Raw genomic sequence first — 17,779 nt, 5'->3', positions numbered from 1 at the left:
CCAAGTACAATATGAGTGAAATAAAATACCAAAGTCAGAAGTCTGCAGTGTCTGTGGTTTTAAAAACTGTCTGACTCTCTGATCACTAGCGTCTGCCATCCAATATCTCTCTCTCTCTCTCTCTCTCTCTCTCTCTCTCTCTCTCTCTCTCTCTCTCTCTCTCTCACACACACACACACACACACACACACACGCACACTCACATGTACACACACGCGCACACACACACACGCGCGCACATACATACACACACACACACGCACGCGCACGCACGCACACACACACACACACACACACATAAAACCCTTTTCTCCAACTGTTGGCCACATTAATTCACAAATGGCCTAAAGATTTGGCATGTACATTTCTACACTGTGTATCACTATTTCTATGTTCATTTTAACAAACCTGGTATTCAAAGTATTTAACTTCACCACTGTTTATGCTATAGACAGGAATAATGCCTCAACTCATGCATACATTTTAAGAGATGTTGTTTACTCATTTTTTGAGCGAACAGGCTATAGTAACCACAAAACTTAGACTTGTCCTCAAGGAGGGACCCGAGCCATTTCTAGAGACCAGCATATTACAGTTTTTTTTCGATTGCTAAACGACAGTGAGCACAACTGGAGCTACATGTGCTGTGCAAAACTCTGACTACAGTCTGCAATACCAAAAGTCACCTGAGCACAACTCTTAACACATGACTCAAAACAGCTCAGTACAGCCAAACACTAAACACAACTCTCACTGAAATAACACACACTGTCACTCACAACACACTGAGAGGAAAAACACTAACATCAAACACCAATACACAAAATACTAACTTTTATCTTTACAGTGTCAACAATTTCAGTGACTTCATACAAAGTAATGTTTTCTTCAAATAATGATTTATTGATTGATTTATCACATGACTTATTACACTTTTTTAGAACATCATAATTCTTTAAGGTAAATGAAAATTAGCAGTTTGCTTCAATAGTCTGTAGTAATTTATGGAATTACAGTAATGAGAAAAAAAGGTAGAAGCTAAAAGTACATACTGTAATTCAAAAAAAAAATTGAGGGGCTGATCGTGCTTCTCTCTAGCATCAGGCCACTACATGCCACCCTTCTCCCTCCACGAACCCGTCTTCCGTGTTCCATTTCCAAAATTAGTCTTTCTGAGCTCTATCTATATCTATCTATCTATCTATCTATCTATCTATCTATCTATCTATCTATCTATCTATCTATCTATCTATATATATATATATATATATATATATATTGCAATCAGCAGTGTTTGAAAGGCACAAGGCTGAAATCAAAGTTTTGACAGCAGTGTGTTAGCATTTGAACATAGTGCTGTAAATCCACAGTGTTGTGCAGGTTGTGGTTAAAGTCATGAGATAAATGTGTAGAGTTTTGAAAACTGTGTGCAAGCAATGAAAAACGAACTAGAGTTTGGTCCACATGAACTGCTGCTGTGCAGACTGTAGTTAGAGTTTTGCACATGTGACTCCAGTTGTGCCCACTGTCGTTTAGCAATCGAAGAAAACTGTATACAGTATGGACATGAGGATGATGAGCAATCACCTAGCAACATCCCAGAAAAATCCACATGACTGCATAGCTACACCCTGTCAACAACTTACAGTACCCTGGCATCTTAGCTGCAACTTTAAAGCAACACTAAAGAGTTTTTGCTCTTTGCTCCCCCTACAGATTAGAAGCGTAATTGTCCATTACCACTGTCGTAAATACTGCAGCATAGCTGGCTCTGATTGGATTGTAGGTCTGCCGTAAAGCAAGTTTTTGTAGTTTTCACTCGAACTACAGGACCGTGACCCGACGGTTGGAAACTTCTTTAGTGCGGTTTTGATAGTGCCATTCACCCTGTTTCGAGTGGATGAACAACTGAAACTTTTTTGGAAACGTTATTTTAACCCCCTGGGGTCCAAAAACGCGCCGCCGTGTTTTGACGTGTTTTAATCATGGCAGAATCAACTTAAAATACTCCATCATTAATAATCATACACTTACGTGTTTGACATAATTTGAAATGGTAAAGGGACTGTTCATTCACAATAACAAGAGATCTTTGTGTTTTTGTCAAATAAAGAAAATAAACAGGGTGTGCATCTAGACATTTCTGTCTAGTAAGTAACGTTAACAGTTAATTTATAACAAATATTTGCTATCATGTAATATGCTCATGGCTTGTGCAGTTCAGCCAACATACAGTAAGCAACCTCAGCAGACTGCACGCTTCGGATTGAAAAACTTTCGCATTTTTTACAAACGGCCGCGATCTCACGTAATGGCGGATTTCACTGTTGCATGCTGTGACAGTGTTAAACACAGTTATTCACTTATATCCTTCATGGCAACTTTCAGTAAGCCTGCACTGCTGTATCTTTTAAGTGTGTGCTGTAATATGATTCCATGTTTACATGCTTATTTACAAACAAATCTGTGTGACCTCCCGTAATATGGCGGATATCTTTTACATCCTTCATGGCAACTTTGAGTAATGCTGCACTGAGGGATTTGCTGTAAAATGATTCCATATTGTTTACATGCAAGGTAATTCCATACATTGCACTTTACACGCGGCACCGTTTTTATAAGCGCCGCGTTACACAGAGACGCGAGCTCGCGCACATGGACGCCATATGCGATGTGTTTTTAAAGTTCATACGCGTTTACAGAAACGCGTTTAAAACAGAAGCTAGACGATAAGGGGATGGGCATCTGAAAACAATAATCTGAAAACAGCTTTTTATATAACTAATTGCTGCAGATGTTTATCTGAGATTTAGTTTATGTACAAGATAGTTTATATGAATGTAGTATCACTGATATTTACCCATCAGTTATATATGTAAGGGTATAGGCCCCTCAAAACAAAAAGTGTCTTACAATTTCTAAATCAATATATTGTTTTATGTGAATGGGTAGGCAGGATGATTTTCACATCATTGTAAAGAAAAAACTCTAGACTACTAGATTCTGTTTAGAAAAGTCTTGTTAAAACATGTTTAGTATGGGTTTTATGGACTTATATCAAAAATTTTGCTTTTTTAAAAACCACGCATAAACATTTTTCTCTCAAAAATACAAACATGTACATGTAGCTCATATAATATTTTAGCCCAGTTTGTGCTGAACGCAGTGGTATGAGACACTTGCCATTATTATGTTTTAAAGCAACTGAAGAAAGACCAAATGTAAGAGCATGTCAGAACCTCTGACAGTGTCCCAAAATGGTCGGACCCCAGAGGGTTAAGGTAAAAAAAAAAAACTCTTTGGTGTTGCTTTAACACTAGGGGCCCTATCTTGCACCCAGGGCAATTGACTTTGTCAGTGACGCATTCGTGTATCATTCGTATTTTGCACCAGCACACAGCGGGTTTTGTAGCGCTTGGCACAACGATGGGGATGCCAGCTGATGAGACAATTGTGGCTATTTCCTCCCACGCCTGTTTAACCGATGCTGATTTGGGCGGGTTCCTCTCATCCCAATACAAAACAACTTCTCTGTCTTTGACTGCTCTTACAAGAACGTTGGTCTCCTCGGCTGTGAACCGCTCCTGGCGTGCGCCTGGTAAATCCGTCATAATAATAGCAACCCGCCATGGAACTTGCACACTTGCGTTTAAATGGAATGTTGGATGACGTTTTGATTGGTTTATTTGACGTTACGCCCAAACCACACCTATGAATAATGAACCTACTTCAGACCAACCCCTTGTTGATTTGCGCCTGGCGCAAAAGTTATTTCTCCTGCCGGGAAAATAGCAACAGCGCCTAAGATCCACCTACAAAGTCACTTGCGCTTTGCGCTTCGCACTTGCGTTTCAGATCGTTAAAATAGATAGGGCTCAAGATGGTGAAGTACTAATCAAGAAATAAAACTAGATCAAATGTAAAAATCAAGCTCTAACTACAATACACTTTTAACAGTCCTTCCAGAAAAAGTTTTTATATTTTTTATTGTTGTGGGCAAAATCCTTGATCCTGCAGCAAGTTTTCTTTAAAAATGCGATGGAATATGCAGTATTTTATCCGATGAATTTGCGGGAACTTTCCAAAATTGTGGAACCTTGCAAAAACTGTTTGCAGTTTTTAATTTATGTTCACGTCGCATAATTACGTCACTTCCTAACATTCCCATGACAACAGGGGACATGGCTGCGCATGTGTGAAGTAAATGCAACATGTTTCAACTTTCTGCTAAGATATACAGTATATGAATTTTTGCTATGCAAATTCAGGCAATCGGGGATTATGAAATCATGCAAGCCCAGCATATTTTGCGAGAAAATCTGCAATTTATGTGGCAAAAGTGCAATGTATTTAAAAAATGCAGCCCCTGCATAAATATGCAGACTTTGGCTGATTATGCACTGAATTATGCGATTGCATAATCGCGTTTTTCTGTAGGGACTGTATTAACACATAAATTTCGGTTCGTGCACCCTCAAAAAACGTCACCGGCCATCGCTGGCAAAAAGATAAGAAATAGTTATTTTAAAAACCTTTGACTTAAATGTTCCTTAAAGAACCAAAAATGGGTCATCCATGGCATCTGCGCCTTTATTTTAAAAGTGTATCCTGGCTTGACTGTTGTTACTATGGCATATTTCTGAGCAGAGGCCATCAGTTTTTTACCCTCTGTCTAGAATGACACCGATCAGACTACATAAAGCTGATTCCAACAGTTTCTTTGTCTGTCTCTCCATCCTTAAATGCTTGAGTTCACACTGGCAGTCAGCCCAATGGTTAGTGTGCTAATGCTCCCGGCCTATTCATTATTACACCAGCTGTGATCCACATCAGCAAAATTCCAAAAATACACACAATTCACACATCTGAGTACAGTATGAAGTCAAAGCCGATTCATGCCAGTCGCCCAATCCAAAATCCGACCCTTGATGATTACGTGAGTGTGGGCCAAAGCGAGAGTGAAACAGGAGTCAATCAACGTATCTTACAACTTTCTCCAGCACCACATTTCACAAACACACATTTGTTTTTTTGGTAGTAAACCAGCTGTATGTTACTTATCGGTAAGACAAACTGTATATTCCCCCTTAGGACATTCAACAAGAGGGTCTCTCTCTCCCTCTCAGAGGCAAGCGTTTTACCAGATGTTCACAAAAGCAGAAATACTGTATGTGAGGATTTTGGCAGACGGGGAGCTCAGTTTGCTCTTTGGGCAAACAAAAGGAGGATGAAATCATTAGAAACCATCTCAAGCACATCTCAGCATTTAATAACACCATGGGAGAAAAAACCGAGATTTACTGTCCACTCTTCACATCAGCCCACCTGCTCAAACCCTTCAAGTCTTATTTGGAGTTTAAATAACAATACCTGCAAGGTTTGTTGAATAAGTCTAAAGCGCTGAAATGCCCCCAGATGAATAATCTATTGCTCAGACTTGGTGGTGTATTTTATGCATTTTGGCATCTACTTTGACAAATGAGACTATTGTAGACATACATTAAGAATAATTTGGCTAAGATTATGTGGATTTAAATTTTGAGCATTGGCATCAAGTCTGGTTCTCACTTTAACTCATTTAAGAGACGTCAGGCAGACATATTGGTTTTTATGTGAGATTTGAAATCTAAAATCACAATAATAGCCTTTCAATAGTGTGGTAGTACCTCACTGAATTAATAGTGCAGTCTACACCACAAAATGGTCAGGATTTTCTGGATTTTGGCAAATCAAACATTTTATTTTTTCTTAAAAATTCTCATTCAAGCTACACTATTTTGTATTAGGGGGGCTGACATAAACCTGCACACTCTTCTTCTGGAAGTTGTAAAATGGCCAGTTTAGGATGGATGTTGCCATTGTTTTGAACAATAGGCATCGTTCTCCCTATGTGTGCTGACAGAAATTCAGACTATGAAAAACGTTGGTGATCAGGAACAATTTCAGTGCATTTTAGACTACAAGCCACACTGGACCCTAAATGCACTTCTCAAGGTTTATCACATAGAAGACATGGATGGTATCATGGAAATACAGTTGTGTGAATTACAAACATCATAATTGTAAGAAAAATGGAAAACACACGCTTGCCAGATACATTTGTTTGGTTTCTGGATTTCTTTTGTTAGGACTGGCTGTTTATGTTAATGTGATGGTGAACAGGGCAAAGGAATCCACACAGTGACGGCTGGTGACTTCTTTTTTGAAGCGCATGATGCGAAGTTCATCATAACATGTATGTAGCTTGTCATGTGTGAGGTTCGTCATTTCAAAATATGTGTTCTGCGCTTTGAGAGATTGTCTGTGCATCATGTGTCATGCCAAAATAAGTGCCTGCTGCCTTGAACTTGAAAAGAGACGCTCGCGTTTGCCAGATACTCGCATAATCTCATGCGTAATCAGAGTTTACTGTTAAGGGAGTGTCTTGCGTGTATTTAGGGAACATGAGCGTCTCTTTTATCATAAACGGTTTTGACGCGTCTGCAGCAGGCACTTATTTTGACAAAAAACGTGATGCACACAGGATCTCTCCACACGCAGGACACATATTTTGAACACTTATATCCGAACACTTATTTTGAATTAGCGCATCCTCGGAAGAGCAGTCACGAGCCGCCACTGAATCCACACATACATAATTTTTCACCGCAGCCCTCCAATTTTATGGACTCATTTCATCATCCAGTTCACTATCATGTGAACTGTTATTTTTTTGACTCAATGCATTTTTTAAGCCACAAAGTCTGACATTAAAACATGCTAATTCCACTACAGTTACAGTAAACAGTCTCTTCCTAATTTCCAGCATATGTCGTGTTCTGGATGCTGGTGATAAACAGTAGAGGATGCTGGAATGTTGGTGTCCCAACAAGGAATTGTAACTACCACAGTTTAACCATCAAGATCACCCTGGTCAACTATTTTTTTAGCTGACAAACAGCATGGCTAATCTTGTCTGCCAGGAGGACTAGGACCAAACCAGCGCAAACAAACATCAGCTTCTGATAAACATCTAAGCTTAGAATTTCTCCAAGGCATCAGTTGTTTGCAAGCTTCATTGTGAACAATTTCTATGCATGAAGTTTGTGCACTTCATGCGGCAGTGGCTCAGTGGTTCATGTAGGTTGTCTACAAACCGGAAGGTTGGTGGTTCAATCCCCGGCTCCACCGGACCAAGTGTCGAAGTGTCCTTGAGCAAGACACCTAACCCCAGATGCTCGGTGTATGAATGTGCGCGTGAATGGGTGAATGTGAGGCTAATTGTAAAGCGCTTTGGATGGCCATAGGTCTGTTAAAAGCGCTATATAAATGCAGTCCAGTCCATTTACCACTATTAATGCGGAAAATTAACAAAAAAAAAAATGTGTATAAAAACTACACCTGAAATATGTAAAGCATTAATTAAACACGACTAATGTATGACTGTTAAAACATTAAAACTCATGCATTTTAATAAAGTGATGTAAATCAGTGTCATTGCAAAAAGGCTTGCAGGTTCAGTTCACTGATAAAGGTTTCCACAGTCTTCTGCTGGGTCTCAAAGTCTGCAGCAAGAAAGTTTTCTTCACATCTGAACTTTTATATAATTGACTTATTGTTTCCCAAAATGTGGGGAGACAGACTTGGAAGTTCCTAAAAGTTATAAGTTTTGCTCTAATTGACTGTGGAACATTATCAATGGTTGGATGAATGCTGAAAACAAAGACAAAGAATGACACACGCTTATTGATTGGAGCTTCACATGCACAGACAGCCATTCTCTCTCTCTCTCTCTCTCTCTCTCTCTCTCTCTCTCTCTCTCTCAAAGAAATACAACGGTCTAAAAGCATTAGGCAAGCAGCTTCTCTTGCATTAAGCAGTCTGTTTGTCTTAGTTGGCAGCTTACCTCACACTTTCATCTGAGTGTGTGTACTGTATGTGTGAGTGCTGAACACAACAGTATTGTGTCCTGTGATGCTGTACTGTCTGAGCAAAACACATTTCTATTTCACCTAAACAACAGAACGCTCACACACTACCTAAAAGAGCACAGCTTGTCACCATTACACTGCTGGATGAGGCTTTTTTAAATCTATCTGAACCGTGTATTGTGGTGCTTGTGATAGGGCTGAAACGATTAGTCTACATTGTCGACAACATCGACAATAAAAATGTGGAGTTTCTGTTTAATTTCACTTAACTTAATGTAAGTGCCTTTAAGTTATAATATGTATAACGTAATGTTTTAATTAATTAAAAAGCTGACTAATCATTCAAAATCTACTGATTAGTCGTCTAAATAATCAATGATTGTCAATTAATCGTTGTAATAATCAATAATCGATTATCAAAATAATAGTTTGTTGTAGCCCTACTTGTGAGCATTTCATGCCAGTGCCAAACTCAATAATAATATAAGGTTGTTTAAGGTGTTCTTGGTGGTTTGTACAGTATGTGGTTGTACAGAAAAAAAGCCCACCCAAGTCTTCATGACACTCAGTTTCTGGATAGGGTAAACCGATAAAGAATATCTGTGCTGATACTGATATATTTGGTTGTTTGGTAACGATAAATACTAAAAGTTTTGCTTGGTACTTGTTTTACATTATTTTTTAATTTCATTAGATCCTAGCAGTGCAGAAGATACCGGAAAAAAATAACTTTTATATGCCGATGTTCATTATAGGCCAATATATCTTGATATGGCTTGGGTCATACTGTAGATTTCGTTTTATTGCCTGCCAGGTAAAATGGTACATCGGAGTCAAAGTACGACTCTCCTTAACAAACAGCACAGTTAGAGATATTATACAGAGTTACAAGCGAAAATGTTATAGTTTATTTAAAATAATGTAAGCAATTGCAATAGGGTTGCTGGCCTTAACAAACATCACTAGAGATTAACTAGAAGAGTTGTGCTCTCTTGTTCGCATAGCTTTTGTCTTTGTCTCTCTCTTTCAGTAGATTAAATATGTATGAGCACTCTCTGGTTCCCTGCATGTGTCCTCATGGAGCTTGTGGCCTTGCGTACTGTAAGTGAGGTTAGTACACACCACCCCCAACCATGGAAAACAATAAAGAAAGAATCATGATCTTTCCACTGGAACTCTTTTATTAGATGTTTTCATTTCCGCTTTCTAAAAGAGCCGAACTTCCCTGGCAGACACAGACACCCATAGCATGGTTCTCTTACACCTATATGAAATATACATCAAATTCAGCAGAAACAACCACATCAGGGGGGTCGGATGAAAAATGAAATGCATTTTCATACCATAACCATACTCTTAAAATCCACAATGCAGTCTGCTTTATATAAAAGTGACATTCATTCTTTGCATGACAGACACATTCAAGATTTCTGGACATTTGCAAACAGGCTCTCAATTGTATCTCATTGGTGCCTAAGAGAAAAACTTGAGTATTAGAGTATTCTGTAAAGAAGGACTGATTTATCATTAAGTATGAGGATGTAATTATGGGACAGTCGAAATGCACATCTACGTGGTGGGTGATAAACCGGTAGATATGATAAACCGGTAGAAATTTGTCAACCGGTAGACATTTTGGACTATTGTCTCTGTTGAGGTTACACGCCCCTGTGCACGTGGTGACGAAAACATAACATTTGATTATTTTATTATAAGATATTTAGGCACCACACTTTTAAAACAAGTGATTTTAAGCCATTGAAACACAAACAACAGAGCTAAATGCGCACAATGTTTTTGTGTGAGAGGAGTGTGCAAGCCGCGCATCCGCTGCTCATTAAAGCCGCCATGAAACGAAGTAGCGATTGCCTTATTCTCCACACGGTGATGTCCGAGTAAAAATGGCTTCTGAAATGAAATAAGGCAGGGTTGGATATGAATTTGACTATCGAGATCTGATTGGATCATTTAAAGTTGGGTCATGTTGCTAATTGCTAATCGCAGTGGTCTTCTCCTGGATCCCGCCCATCTGCCATACCATATGACCATAAAGAGAGGAGGGGGGGAGATTTGCTTTTTTAATTAAAGATTATGAGGGCATATTATTTTTTTTAAAATAATGAAGCACACAGATAAGTCATTTTTTAAAAATACCACAATATTCCAAAACAAATTTCAGGTTTTCATTTTATATTCATGGCGACTTTAAGCTAATGAGCATTTTTGCCGCTTTATTGGCCTTAAATACTAGCCTGACGTTGTCATACTCAATTCTAGTCAGAATTTGAGTCTGATACCGCTCCATTGAGCTAAAATTATGAGGCGTGTCTCAACCGAAAAATGCCTCTGCACTCAATTGGATAGACATACGACCAATCAGAGCAACGGAGTGTGTGATGTTGAAATGGCATCTTTAGCAGCCTGACCGAACTGCTAGTAATTTCGCTACAATGATACTAACATCATTGTAATTATACTAAGTCTGAGTTAGCGAAGGTACATCAACACCTACTATGTTTACAACATTTCATTTATATCACAACATTAAGTATTTACTAAGTCATACAGTAAGACTAACGTTATCTCTTACCATTTGTACGTTAGGTGAACTTCATCCACGACGATAGCTACCCATTACTTTGGCTTGAAAAATATCGGAGCCTAGCATGTCCCTCCACTTATTCAGCAGTCACGATTCCAGGCTTCCGAAAAGAAGCTGGCAACGACCGCTAATTATATCCATCTCGTTGATCAACTGTCCATCATCGTATAAAGCCCGCCCTCACAATTTGATTCGTCGGCCGGTTTTGGTATTCGCATAGTAGCTCCTCAACGGTGACTCCCCAGACCGATCTTCCCCGTTTTTCAAATGTGGTGGGCGGGGCTAAGATCGGCTGGCACCCAGGCTACTTAAATACATATATGCGTCAAAATTCCCGTCTTTGCGAGTATCCTCATAAACACAACCATTTAGGTCTTAAGAGAAAGTAAACAGCTGAAAAAGGAAATGCATGTGTAACAGTATATTAGATCCGGACTTTGATCTTAAAGGGGAAGTTACCTAATTCTGCTCCTGTCTGTCTGTCTCTGTCAATCAGACAGCCTTGAGAGAAAACCTCCAACTTATCTAAATCAATTTTCTACCTTTAATAAGATATAGATTATTATTTATCATCATTCTTTCATCACTGACTTTATCTTCCGTAAGCTTCAGTTTTGTTTGTTTTATCTTCTTTTTATGCTGGTATAAGGGTTTTTGTGAGAATTATGACAATTCTATGGCATTAAATATTTTTTATAACATAAAAAACTTATTAAAAGATAAAAAACTCTGCCGTGATACATTTCGTTATCATGATATAATAAAATGAATCCTATTGTGATATAAGATTTTGGTCATCCTACTATTACAAAAAAACAGAATGAGCTCTTCAAATAGTAAGGGGAGCAGCATCTTTATCAGTGGAGCACAGATGCGGGCTCAGGTCTCTAGGGAATAGTCCATCAATCTGTCTAAAAGCTCCATTCAAAGCAGAGGATCAACTAATAAGATCTGACTCCATTAGCCTGCAGTGCTAAGTGTCTGTCCACGCTAACTTTGCACAAGAACAGACTGCGAAGCGAACGGAAATAGGGGATCCCTCTCTCCAGACCCCTTCTCTCTTTCTTTCTCTCTCTCTCTTGTGCTATCCCTCAACGTCATATCATGACTCAATAATCCCTTCAAATCTCCTCTCGCTTGCTTTATAACCCCAGTGCATCTAACCAGCCAATTAACCATCTGCCATCATATAAGTGTGTGTGGATTTTTAGCACTGGGGTCCCTCAGAATTGAGTTATATCTGGCCAAAGCCTTCCTCTGTGGGCAACTGAGGATATCCTTAAGGTATATTTGAAAAATTATACATGAAATCATGTTTTTGTTTCTTATTGAATTCTAATTGAAAAAATCCTTTCAAAGGTTGCTTTAGTTTGTAGTATTTTTTACGAGCTTCATAAAATCATTTGTGCTACAGTATATATAAACACCTGAAGTATATGATACAATTCGATGGCTAAGTGCAATGTAAATGTGTGTGTCTGTGTGTTACGTAGAGGTAAATAGGAAAACAGACAAGTACAAAACTGAAAGTGTGTTGATACTAAATTATCACTCTCTATTGTTCTACAATATACTGGAACCAGTAAGTAGAGCACAGACAGCGTGGTGTGTGTTTGAGGGGGTATAGGGGGTACACGTGTGCACACACACGCACGCACGTACGCACACACACACACACACACACACACACACACACACACACACACACACACACACGCGCGCACACACACACACACACACACGCAGACACTGGCAGAAAGCCAAAGGTTTTTCAGCACCAGCTGTGTGTGTGTCTCTTGCTGTGTTTAATCAGTTTGATTCAGACTCTGGGTTTGTATCTGCTGTTTCCAGCCCTGTCTGATTAACACATGATTACATGTACAACATTTACATTTAAATGTGATGTATTAAAAATGCAGTGTGTAACTTTTAGAAGGATCTCTTGACAGAAATGCAATATAATATACATAACTATATTTTGACCTTACATAATGAGCTGTTATGTTTTTATTACCTTAGAATGAGCCGTTTTTATCTACATACACCACGGGTCCCCTTAAGTTGGCATTTTGCACTGACATGTTTAATACAGCAGCCCTATTCTATAAAGCATATTTTGTTACTACGTTGACGTAGACGACGATGTGTTTGTCCTGTGGCGCTACCATAGCTTTTCTATGTGTTTTGTAAATGAGGGGTGAGATGTGAACTGAACTTATCTCGCCACATAATTAATCGTCACACGAGATCTCGTCACACCCCTATAAAGAAGAGCTGTCCAGTCAACTGTCAATCATTTGATGAGCTTGCAAGTGACAACCCGATAACATCATAAATTCAATATACAAAACAAAACTGCGGACATTGTTTGGTGCACACCAAAGGTTTTACACCCGCGGCAGGCGCATGTTTTCAATTGTTTCCAATGGAGGCTCTACGTTTTTCAAAGAAGCCTGCAACTAGTGGTTTTCTTTTCCGCGCTAAAAACTGGCGTTCCGCGGTTATTCCGCGATCAGTGCTGAGCGGCGAGAGTTGAAACATATTCAACTTTGGGTGAAAAGCTCCACTCGTCAATGTCAGTTCTCACATGGCTGTCCAATCACAGTGGAGGAGGGGCGGGACATTACCACAGCAACCAACCGGATAACAGCTGAAGTATCAAAGCTACCAAACGCTCAGCTGAAAAACAGCTGGCATTCAGCATCCTCCAGTCGTTTTCAGCCGCATTTAAAAGTTTTGGTGTGCACAACCCCTAAGACATTAGGCGATGGTCGCAAGATTACGCGCAAGTGCAGGTAACACACAAACAATTTAAATAGCCACAACTATACACAGTACTTATTCAGACAGGCACATATACTGTATAGCAATACTAGCAGACGTAAATGATTTTATTGCCTTTTGTCAAAACTTAACCTCCTCCTAAGACCTGAGCTTTGGTTTGTCTTTTTTCAGATTTCTACCAGCTATTTTGGGTTAGAAGGAAACCAATAAATATATTAACCAAATATTTTTCTAACAAGATGAAGCAGTGTATTTGTCCATGTTAGGTTTCAGTTACACAGAATTAAGTATTATGGTGCAAACAACAAAAACAAGTCTTAGGAGGATAAAGCAGGGTTTAAATCTGCTCATCTGAAATGCACTTTGTTTATGGGAAAGCTAAGATGTTTTTAAGTGACAAAAATAAGTTTGTTACTAACTTAAAGGTGCAATGTGTAATTTTTAGAAGGATCTCTTGACAGAAATGCAAAATATTATACAAAACTATATTATCAGGGGTGTATAAAGACCTTTCATAATGAACCGTTATGTTTTTATTACCTTAGAATGAGACGTTTTTATTTACATACACCGAGGGTCCCCTTACATGAAAGACGCCATTTTGTGCCGCCATGTTTTTACAGAAGCCCTTAATGGACAAACATTTTTATTACGTTGTCTCCAACAATGACATGTTTGTCCTGTGTCGGCTACCACTAAGAATTATGACTCTATGATTAATTTAAACCATGTTGCACCAGAAAACGCTCGCCAACTGTTATTTATCTGGATTTTATTTACTTTCCCCTTTTCCTTCTGACAACAGTGAGTGGAGATCTGGACCACAAATTAAACTGAACTGAGCCTTCAATACGGTAACACAGAATGAAGGCAGATTCATGACTGCACATCATATGCACAACATAAAAAAACTATATCACTAAAAAAATTTTCTGAATAATGATGGTCCTATCTCAATGTTTACCGAGAATATTGCCCTGGATAAAGGGCTATTGTTGTAATAAAATATTTAGTACTATAAACTGCACATCATTCAAATGCACGTGCATGTGTTTGGAAGATGAGGAGGACATGATGAAACAGTGTAAGATGGAGAATCTACATAAGTGTGTCATGACAGAGAGAGACAGATGAGCCAGGCTGTTGTGTGGTATCACTCACACAAGAAAGGAAATCAGTCGCGTGTCAGCATTAACAATCCAGCCTTGTGTCTGTATTTCATCAATGTGTACAATAATAGTTTTGCCTTGTGTGGTGATGCTGAAGTTGACTCCAGTAACAGCTTGCAGTATGACAGAAAGCATAACGAAAGAGGGTCCCACGTGCGACGATCAATGGCAGTTATTATCATCCTCTCCTTTTTCAAAACCTCACCTCTTTAAACCAAGTAAAACTACATATGTGGTTCAGGGAGCACCAGCACAGCTTTCCTGGTTTAACTGACGATTTGTTTTGGTCATCTGAAGAGCCACTCTGGGAGCAAGGACGCAGCAAACCAAACTGTGTGTTAGTGTGGAGGTTAATCTAACATTGAGTACTGAATACACAAGCAGCAAGTGAACCATGTGGATGAGAGTATAAAAACCTCTTCAGACGGCTGAGTGTGATGCTTGTGAATGGATTGTTGTTCACTCAGCCACGTAACGTCTTTTTTTCTAGATGTGGTGTAGAAGACCAAGGATTTATGGTCCTATTCATTCTGTGTGTAGCTCTCCATCTCTCTCTCTCTTCCTCCATTATTTCCTCTCCTCTCTTTGTTGGCCCCAGGGGCACGGGCTGCCAGGATGTATCCGTATATCCATTGATGACGACTGACTGTGTTTTGCAGGCAGATGTCCTCTCTTCCACCGGGTACAACCACAGTAAAACCCCCTTCTTTACTTTGATACCTCACCCAGACTTCCACAACATCTGCAAATAATCTCGGCACTAGGAGATCCAAAACTCGATGCTATGAGCAGACTCGACTATGTCTTCTGGATCAGATGCTTAAAATAGGCTTCTTTATTATTAAAGTTAAGAATAATTGCTTATTCTCGTGGTTAGTAACTTGCATAGCAAATTCCACACAAATTCCATTACAAACATGATTGATACCTCATGGATCAGAGTCAATACCCTACCGGCAAGTTCTGTGCAGGAGTACCACTTACATTTTCTTCACAAAATGTAAAAATCTAGGTCAGTCTGGAACAAGACTCTTTTACATTACTGTTGCACTTCTTAAAGTCTTTCTATCAGTTTTTACTCTGAAATGTATTTATCAGCCTGTCCTTGTAGATACTGTATAACCTTCAGCTCAGAAACATTCCTATTCATGGCAACAATCAGCACAGATATATTACACACACTTATGAGAGACTTCCACTAAACAACCTCACCTTGAACTTCTCTTCAAACATTTAAACCAAGACAGAAAAGCAACAAGTTGTGTATCTGACCCAACAAGCTAACCAGGTTTTGTTTGTGTGTATTTGAATGTGTGTATTTGTACGAGTACAAGAGCAGTGTACCAGTATCCTGACCTATAGCCTGCTGAGTAGCGCTGCAGGGTTTATGCATCATTGCTCAGCGGTGGTCTTACAGACGGAGCCACTGCTCATTCTGAACCACTTACCTAAACATTAGCATTTCTTCTAGCCATTTCCTCTATCAAAATTCATGCAAGCACTTCTAAACAAACCCAGTGTCCACTTGTAGACATCATGGACTGCTGTGACCGCTGATTTAACGTATGACTATTAGATAACGCACAAGGAGGACATACAGAAACAGATGCATGTAAGGAATTTGCTTGTGCATGTATGAATAACTCTTTTAATATTTCAAGAATATATGGCAAGAATAATGTCAATAAATAACGCATTATCCAAACATGGTAAGTGTCAATAATAGCCAATAAAATATAAGCTAGATATCATTAACAGTATTTTGATAAATGCTTGGCCTTTAAAGCTGTACCCAACACTGCAACCTGTCTACACTTATGTAGACCAAGATTTGCACTGGCATAAACAGGATATATACATTTTTAGATATTAACATTATTAAATAATCATATATTTAATTAATTCAGTGTGAAAACTCTCTTCCAAACTGTGACAAACATAAACTACTTAACTAAGAAAAAAAATGCATATTCTTCTTATTCAACAGTTACCTTTTAAAATTAGCAACGCATCATTAATGTGTTAACACATTAACAGTGGAGTGTTTGCAATAACCTTTATTCCTGATTAGTACTGTCCCATAATTCTAAATATAGGACTTTATATCAGATATATCACACAGAGAGACTGGTACAAACACAGAGACAGGCAATGAATAGTCACTGTGGTATCTTACTACTACAACAAGACGCAATTTTTATGTACTATAAGAACAGGCAACCACATTACCCCCAAATATGCGAAAGCTCAGAGATACAGCAAGTGAACCTGTAAGGCTTCTGCATGGTGCTGTCAAAATGACTGGGTTGGGTTTATTGGAGAGGACTAAATCTCAGTGTTACTGTCAATCCGAGCAGGATAATGGTCCTAATGCTCAGCATCCCCATCACACAAACAAGAGCTTCCAGCATCCTTAAACCACTTAACACTCTGATTATCTCATCAGTTTCAATTCATTCAAATGCATCAAGCAGGCAGGATAACAGATGATATTGCACGTTGATTTTCAATGTAGTTCATAAAAAGTGCATCTTTTCTTACTCCCTCAATTCAGTTCCAGTTGAGTTTTGTGTGTTTATGCGCATAACATAAACTACACACTTGTATTGCCAAAACGATAGGTTAAAAACATTTGTAATAACAACAGAAGCAGAATGAAATAAAATGGACTGCAGACCATTTCAGAAATAGATGAATGAAATTATTTAATATGAAATATTAAGGACATTAACAAATTAGAAGTAGCCTAACAAAGTAATTCGCCATAACGTATAAATGATGAAGCTAATATGTGAATATATCTTTATAATAAGCACGCGTATAAGGCAGTCACCCCATCTCTCCTCTCATCGTACCTGTTTTGAAGAAGGCATCCGTATCCGAGTCATTGGGTCCGTCCTCCGCCGCTTCAGCAGAATTCATCTTTCCTCTCAGATCACACAGCTTAAATACAACGGCAATATATATCCAGATTTAGCGCTCCATCATCTCTATATTCCTGTGTTTTCACGGATCATCCCTCTATCACAGCGACAAAGCGCAGCTCTGTATTCGCCTCTATTGTCTCCAGATGCGCCTCACCTCCTTCTGCTCCCTCCTTTCGCTTCTTATGTGTCGGTTCTTTCGAAACGGCTCTCAACTTGGTCTGAACGACTCGTTCGCGAATCGATCTGTTCCGATCGAAGCGGTCTACGAGCCAACAAATGACTGAATCAGGGTTAACAATTCGACTCAGTGTGAGCTAGGAACCATCTTTTATGTGTGCATATGGGTTTAATGGAAACATATAGGTTCGTTTGTTACAACGTTTATTA

The 17,779-nt window shown here is 38.9% G+C and overlaps 1 protein-coding gene across 4 annotated transcripts in view; it reads right to left on the bottom strand.

Annotated features, from left to right (window-relative positions):
- kalrna (kalirin RhoGEF kinase a) overlaps positions 1-17,578 on the bottom strand; it is a 203,563-nt gene extending 185,985 nt beyond the window's left edge. For all 4 annotated transcript variants that reach the window (XM_055216257.2, XM_055216259.2, XM_055216260.2 and 1 more), the window contains exon 1: positions 17,321-17,578. In XM_055216257.2, coding sequence (XP_055072232.2) covers positions 17,321-17,387 — 67 coding nt within the window. In that variant the 5' untranslated portion in view covers positions 17,388-17,578. The remainder of the gene's footprint in view (positions 1-17,320) is intronic.
- Between the last annotated feature and the right edge of the window lie 201 nt (positions 17,579-17,779).

This window comes from Misgurnus anguillicaudatus, chromosome 17, assembly GCF_027580225.2.
Source record: "Misgurnus anguillicaudatus chromosome 17, ASM2758022v2, whole genome shotgun sequence".
NCBI lineage: Eukaryota > Metazoa > Chordata > Actinopteri > Cypriniformes > Cobitidae > Misgurnus > Misgurnus anguillicaudatus.
Note: the sequence above shows the minus strand (reverse complement) of the source record. Positions and strands in the feature narration are given on the sequence as shown.